General features: G+C 43.8%; 1 protein-coding gene across 1 annotated transcript in view; it reads left to right on the top strand.

Moving 5' to 3' along the window:
- The window catches only part of ADAMTS2 (ADAM metallopeptidase with thrombospondin type 1 motif 2), a 68,250-nt gene extending 64,408 nt beyond the window's left edge, over positions 1–3,842 (top strand). Inside the window, exon 18 of the mRNA XM_082379301.1 lies at positions 1,093–3,842. Within this exon, the coding sequence (XP_082235427.1) occupies positions 1,093–1,550 (458 nt within the window). The 3' untranslated portion in view covers positions 1,551–3,842. The remainder of the gene's footprint in view (positions 1–1,092) is intronic.
- The last annotated feature ends 3,707 nt before the right edge of the window (positions 3,843–7,549 follow it).

The raw sequence follows: 7,549 nt of genomic DNA on the forward strand, positions 1-7,549 counted from the left end.
ACTGTTAAATGACTTATTCTTTTATGTTGAATGAATTTTTGTAAATCATCCCAATTTTTGTGTTGTGTGTGGAGTTAGGTGTGAAGGGAAAGGGAAGGGGGTAGAAATTCAGGAAGAAGACAGAGAGTGAGAACAAGAGGAGTTGGATGGGTCATATTAATACAGCTGCAGCCAGGGTTGCAGCCAGGCCAGGGAGAAGACAGCCATGAGGAAAGAGGGAAAGAGAGAGACAACAGTGACCTCTGCAGAGAGTCAGGGCTCTCTGTACAAGACAGACCATGGATGACCAGATCTTGGGTGGGAAAGAAAGGGGAGGATGTGCTGGGCAGAAGTATTAGTCTATGTGAAGGCATCAAGTTCTGGAGCACTTTGGAAAACGGCCAGAAGCTCAATGTGGCAGGGCCATGTGGTGGATGGAGCAGTGGCAGGACATAAGGCTCTCAAGTAAGTTGAGGCAAGTGGAAGAAATCCCAGATAAGTCTGCATGATTTTTAATTTCTCTTTAGTCCCTTTTCAGAAACAAAGATCATCTGGAGAGTTTGGGTGAGGATGGGAACAAAATGTGGAGGAGTATGGTGGGGCCACAGCCAAGGCTCTGGGATTTGCTCTTTTGGGTGTTAGGAATTGGTTCTTTTAGGTTTAATTTTGTTATAGTTACTGCTTAAAGATTACTGTAGAGTCAAACTGTGCCACAGAATGTCATTGGGGTTACCACTGGGATATCAAATGTGAAGATCTGACAAAGTCCCATTCTTTAAGATGAGCTTGGAATCACTCCCTGAGAATAGACAGGCCTCATTTCTGTCTCAAACTTTGAGAGATACTGAAAAATTTGCACTCAGTCAGGGCCTGCTTGGAGGAGGGGAGCATTGCTCACAGCTTGTGTGGCAGCACTCAAGGGCGGGGTCCCCGGACCCACCCTGCCCAAGGGCTGCCGGATATCAAAACCACACAGGCTTTCTGTGTGAGCTCGCTTGCCTCTGTGCTGTCTCTGGGCTCTTTCAAATGCCTCCTCCAGAAAACTGCTTCCTGTGGGGGAACAAGGTCCCCCTTATCTGTCCTTTGGTTATTTGTCCCACTTTTCTCTTTCAGAGGGCCGCTGCCAAGGTGACAAGTCAATGTTCTGTAGGATGGAAGTCTTGTCTCGCTATTGCTCCATCCCAGGCTACAATAAGCTGTGCTGCAAGTCCTGTAACCTGCAAGACAACCTCACCAATGTGGACGACAAGGCAGAACCACCCTCTGGGAAGCACAATGACATTGAAGAGCTCATGCCCACCCTCCCAGTGCCCACTCTAGTCATGGAGGTGCAGCCTCCGCCAAGCACACCCCTGGAGGTGCCTCTCAATACTTCCAGCACCGGTGCCACCGAGGACCATCCGGAAATCAACGCTGTGGATGTGCCCTACAAAATCCATGGCCTGGAGGATGAAGTCCAGCCACCCAACCTAATCCCTCGACGACCGAGCCCATACGAAAAGACCAGGAACCAAAGAATCCAAGAGCTCATTGATGAGATGAGGAAGAAAGAGATGCTCGGAAAGTTCTAATAAAATAGAAAGATAGCATCAATAACATTTTTTTTTCTTGCTTATAGAGATATTCCATGGGATGGCAACTCCTGTGTTGTGGAGATGAAGTCAGATTCCTGATTCCAAAAGGTTTGGGGAAAACAAAGAGGGAGAATAATGTAAAAAAAAAAAAAAAAAAAAAATATATATATATATATATATATATATGTCCTGTACTGGGGTTGAGTGTGGGGTGGAGAGGAATATAGAGGTTCTACAACCCCTATCGATGAGGGAAGGCAGGAGGGATAACTCGGAGAGAGAAAACGTTTGCCCCAAGTTTCTGAGCAAGTGATTGGGAATCTTCTTTTCCTTGTGGTGACAACCCTGCTGGAGACGCAGGACATTTCCTACCAATCTGCAGACCGAGACACAAGCCCCATGGGACTCTTGGGAGAAACGATGATTTATTTACTAAGTGACCAGTCACTAAGATGAGTGCGGTGAAGTGGAGGCCGTGAACTCCAGGCTTCGAGGTGGTGGGGCAGGTGGTGAGGATGAGTGTGGTGGCCAGCTGGCACTCCAGGCTCTCCCAGGCCTCTCTTTTCTTCACTAACCCTGGCCTTGCTTGTCGCCTCTGGCCAGCCTGGCCTCAGACCCTGGGCTCCCCAGAGAGGCTCTCCCCTTCCCCAAGTGCGCTGGAAGGATGAGGGAGGCATGCACTCTGCTGGAAAGTCCAGTGAGTGGGCAAGGCTCACTTTTTTGTGTGTGTGAACATGCAGCTTAAACTTCCCAAAAATACAAGACCCAAGCACATTATTAGCTCCTTAGCTGGGCCTAGCCTGACATGTAATTCTTAAGCTTTTCATGTCCAGGAAAGTTCTAAAGCCTTTGTATTCTCACCAGTCATAGATCTTAGAGAACTCTTTCTTATTTCATTCCCCATTCTGTGGATGAGAATACTGAGGCTCAGGATAGGTGCTAAAAACCTTTATCGGAACCTGTGCATGTGTGTGTGTGTGAACCTCTGCATGTGGTCTAAGGGACAGAGTAAGGGGGTAAGAAACAGTGAAGGGACATCTGGGATGATGCTTAACCTTCCAAATGATTGAAAATTAGCCTCCCCATCTCCCCAGCGCAGCCTACCTCTCTCCCCTCTGCCACCATGTTCCACACTTGCTCATACATGTCCCGATGTCTCCAAGGACCTTGCTGGCTCCTAAGAACCAAACTGGAGGAAACCTTTCTGAATTCTCTCATAGTATCACTTCTTAAACAAGATGTAGTGTGAAGCACTTCTGCACCCTCGTCTCTTTATCATTAGGAAATGTATCCACAGCTTTTGCTCATTGGTTGAACCCATGGCAGCTGGTGCTACTCAAGGGCTGAAGGACTGGGCAGTGCTTGCTTGGGTCCATCCTAGAATGTCGAGGAAGCTCCGGACTAACCCTAGCCAGAGTATTACTCAGTTTACCCAGCTTGGGGGCCACAGAATTGGAACACTCCCTTCTCAGATCACAGCAGAGCAGGGCTGTGTGTCTTGGGGGCTGGAAGACTTCGGGGAGGGGCCCCAGGTAGGACACACCCAGGGGGATCTGTCTTCTGCTGCAGGAAGAAAGATGCCCTCTGGGAACTGTAGGCCAGGTGGCCACGGCCCCGTATGCCATACTCAGTGCCTTGGGCCATGTAGCCACAGAATTCTCTAGACTAGATGGTCCTCAGAAGTCTCTATGTCTATGAAGGCAGTGTTCACCCACTCTGAGACACTGCAAATTTCCACTGAGCTTGAGACAGGTGGAGAGCTGGCTTAGCAACAGTCCGGAGCTTCCAGAGCTGGCTGAGAGGCTCCTGCAGCCTGGGGAAGGCAGAGGATGTCTTTGAGCCAAGGTTTCCCAACACCAGGTTGAGACTCAGAGTTCCTCTTGTCCGCTGCTCTGCAAAGTCAGCTGAGGGGCCCGAGAGTCACTTCATGTTCGTGGGAAGACTCGTGCTGGAGTTTTGGGACCTGGCTCTCTGATCTACTCCTTTTGGAAAACCCATGGAATTTCATGTATAAGCCTTTCATGTGTACTTTAAAGTCGTTTGTTTGTTTGTCTGGAGTATGTTATAAACGGTGCTCAATAGCAAAGTCTTTATCAGATGAAGCATTACGACTATGTACTCCTGTCTGCCAGGCAGCTGCCACATGGGTCATCTTGGTGCTGAACTCACATCACAACATTTTATCTTACTGATGACAGCAATCAATACATTTGTTTTTCTGTATAGTAAAATTTGGCTCCTTGGTTCTATAACTTATTAAAGTCAAAATGTCTGTGTTTTTGCACATCATGCTTGTGTTTGTTTGTTACCTTGACTACACTTGTCCCCCATTCCCAGCCTAAACTTGGGCAGACAGAAGGATATGCTTCCCTCGCAAAGCCAAGAGATGTGGAGGGACACCAGTAGGCAGTGAGCCAAGGCTGCACAAGTCAGGTTTCCATGATGGGCGAGAGGTGCGCAGAAGGACCGACCTCTCTCCCAGCTCCCCGTGGAGTCAGTTCTCCAGGCAACACGACTTAGCCAAAGGCTCCCAAGTCAACCTTAGCTCAAGGAGGAGACACCTCCTCCCCCCTGATTGCAATCCCTTCTCTCCTATAATTAGGGTTTCCAGAAAAAAATACTAGATGTTGAGGTAAATTTTAAATTCAGAAAAACAGCGAATAACTTTTGAGTATGAAAATGGGACACACTTATACTAAAAGTTATTTTTTGTTTCTCTGAAATTCACATTTAACCGAGAATCTTGTAATTTTATTTGCTACATTTGGTAACCCTACTTACAATCAGTATTCTACTTTTAAAGACAGGTGCATGCTCTCTGGCCCTCTTTGATATTAGCAGGTATTGGGGAGGAGGGAGGTTGAAGGGCAGAAGAGGTGATTTCTTCTGCTTCCCTGACCAAGTAGGAATCAGGCAATGTGTACACAGTGCCGGGGAGAGGGAACAATCAGAAATCTTATTAGTTTGCACAGGGGTTATATGTGGCTTAGGAATGCACAGTATTTCTCCTTGTTCTTTGCTGTAATTTGTTTTGACTCCTTTTTTTAAAATTTTTATTTATTTATCTTTGGCGGCGTTCCATCTTCGTTGTCGCACGAGGGCTTTCTCTAGTTGCGGCGAGCAGGGGCTACTCTTTGTTGCGGTGCGCGGGCTTCTCATTGCGGTGGCTTCTCTTGTGGCGGAGCACAGGCTGTAGGTGCACGGGCTCAGTAGTTGCGGCACATGGGCTCAGTAGTTGCAGCTCTCAGGCTCTAGAGCACAGGCTCAGTAGTTGCAGCACACGGGATTAGTTGCCCCACAGCATGTGGGATCTTCCCGGATCAGGGCTCGAACCTGTGTCCCCTGCATTGGCAGGCGGACTCTTAACCACTGTGCCACCAGGGAAGCCCCTTGACTCTGTTTTTATAGTACAGTTAGTTATTTATAACGGGGAAGAGGAATTCGGAATGGGTATGTGTGAATGTGTGTGTTAGCAGTGGAGAGTAAGAGCCTTGGGTGAGCAGAAACTGGCTGAGACTAAATATGGCAAAGGTAACTCATAACCGGATAACCCAGCAAGGTTATTTTAGAAAACAGTCCCTGGGTTGTAGAGGAAGTGGTAAGGAAGGCCCAATCTATGCTTCCTGAAGAATGTTGATAAATGGTTAGGAGGAGCCAAATGATGTCATTACTGAGGATTTGGCCACCACTCCCTCCTCTGGGCAACGTGTGAGTCCCTGATTTGCATGCACAGAGCAGCCATGCCATGGTCATACTCAGGGGTTTATACTCCACTGTGAATTCTTAGCCCAGGGGAACCCAGTACACTCCCATTTAGAGGCCGTGTAGCCAGTTCCCCCGGAACCTCATGACCCCACACTGTTCTTGCTTCATCGTTGGGGGCTCCCTCAGGGACTAACCTGAAATACACATAAAAGTTACACAAAGACAGTGTGTTAGTGCCCCACGGGGCACTGAAGCAATAAATGCCTTGGTTCAAATAAGATTCTTCTAGTTTCTTTAGGTGAACACTTAGATCACTGATTTTCCACCTTTCTTTTTAAAAGCTCTATGCATTTATGGCTATAAATTTCCGTCTATACAGCTGTAGCTGCACCCCACAAATTTTGATATTTCATACATTGTTTGTCATTTCATTCCAACTAGTTTCTAGCTTCCATTGTGACTTCCTCTTTTACCTAAGGGTTATTAAGCATGTTGCTTAATTTCCAAACATTAGGGGGTATTCTGGTTATGGATTGTTATAGATTTCTAGCTTATTTTACTGTGGTCAGAAAACATTTTGGGGAATATTTCAACTCTTTGAAATTAGTTGAGGCTGGCTTCATGGCCCATGATGTGGTCAGTTTTTTTTTGTTTTTTGTTTTTATTGCACATGTGCTTGAAAGAATATGCAACTGGCAATTGTTTATTTATTTATTTATTTATTTATTTTGGTTGTGGCACATGGGATCTTTGTTTTGGCATGCAGGCTCTTAGTTGTGGCATTTGGACTTCTTAGTTGCGGCACTCAGACTTCTTAGTTGCGGCAGGAGTGTGGGATCTAGTTCCCTGACCAGGGATCGAACCCGGGCCCTCTGCATTGGGAACAGAGTCTTACCCACTGGACCACCAGGGAAGTCCTGCAACTGGCAATTATTGAATACAGTATTCTATATATGTCTGTGATGTCAAATTGGTTAATTTATTATTCAGATCTTTTGTATCTTGACTTAGTTTTCTTCTTGTTCTATTAATCTGATAGAAAGTTGTTTTAATACCTCCCACTGATTGTGGATTTTTCTATTTCTCCTTGCAGTTTTATCCATTTTTGCCCTTCTTTTTAAAAAATAAGCTATTTTACTATTTTGAAGTCTCATAATGGGAGCATACAAATTTCTAATTGTATCTCTTGTTGGTAACATTATCCTTTCATCTTTATGAATTGATCAATTTTATTAAAAAAAATTTGAAAATTTCCCCCCTAATATTAGTATAGCTATATCAGCTTTTTTTTTTTTTTGGTTAGTGGTTGCACAATATAACTTCTTCCATTCTTTTACTTGTAAATTTTCTAGATCTTATGTGTGCTATTTGTACTTTGTAAACATATAATTTTCAATATTATCTAACACTTTAATCTTTTGATTAGACCATTTAGTCTATTACATTTAATGTCATCACTGACACCAGTGCCCTTATATCTACCTTCTTTTGTGCTATTTGTCCTGATCCGTAATTTTTTTTCTCTTCTTTCTTGCCTTCCTTTGGATTGGGTGCTTTTTTTCCATTCCATTTTAGCCCTATGTTAGTTTTGAAGCTACATACTACTTTTCTCTTATTTTAATGAGTATTCAAGACATTTCAACACACACTCTTAATTTACCAAAATCTATTATTCTTCTTAAAGTGACCTTCTTTCCAACAATGCAAATCCTTAGAATAGTGGTCTCAAGCTCTATGGTGCTGAAAGATAAATTTTTAAAACTTTCGTTTCATCATGGACTAATAAAATATAAAAGAATTAATAGAAAAATAAGTAAAAAAGCAAAAGGATATACAAAATACAAGCTTAATTTTAAAATAATTTTGAGGTATAATTGATGTACAATAAACCACACATACTTAGGTGTACAATTTGACAAGTTTTGGAATATATACAAATGGGAAATTATCACCACAGTCAAGATAGTGAATATACCCGTCACCCCCAGTAGTTTCTTCCCACCCCTTTTTAATCTCCCTCCCCTTCATTCCTATCTCCAAGCAACCACTGATCTTCTTTGTATCACTACAGATTAGTTTTCATTTTCTAGAATTTCATAAAAATAGAATTAAATAGTATTTACTCTCTCTTGCTGCTTCCAGTCAGTATAATTATTTTTTACATTCATCCATGTTATTGCATATATCAGTAGTTCATTCTCTTTTATTACTGAGTAGTATTCCATTGTATGAATACATTACTGTTTGTTTATCCATTCAGCAGTTGATGGACATTTGGGTTGTTTCTAACT

This window comes from Balaenoptera borealis (assembly GCF_965194805.1).
Source record: "Balaenoptera borealis genome assembly, chromosome: 2".
NCBI classification, from domain to species: Eukaryota; Metazoa; Chordata; class Mammalia; order Artiodactyla; family Balaenopteridae; genus Balaenoptera; species Balaenoptera borealis.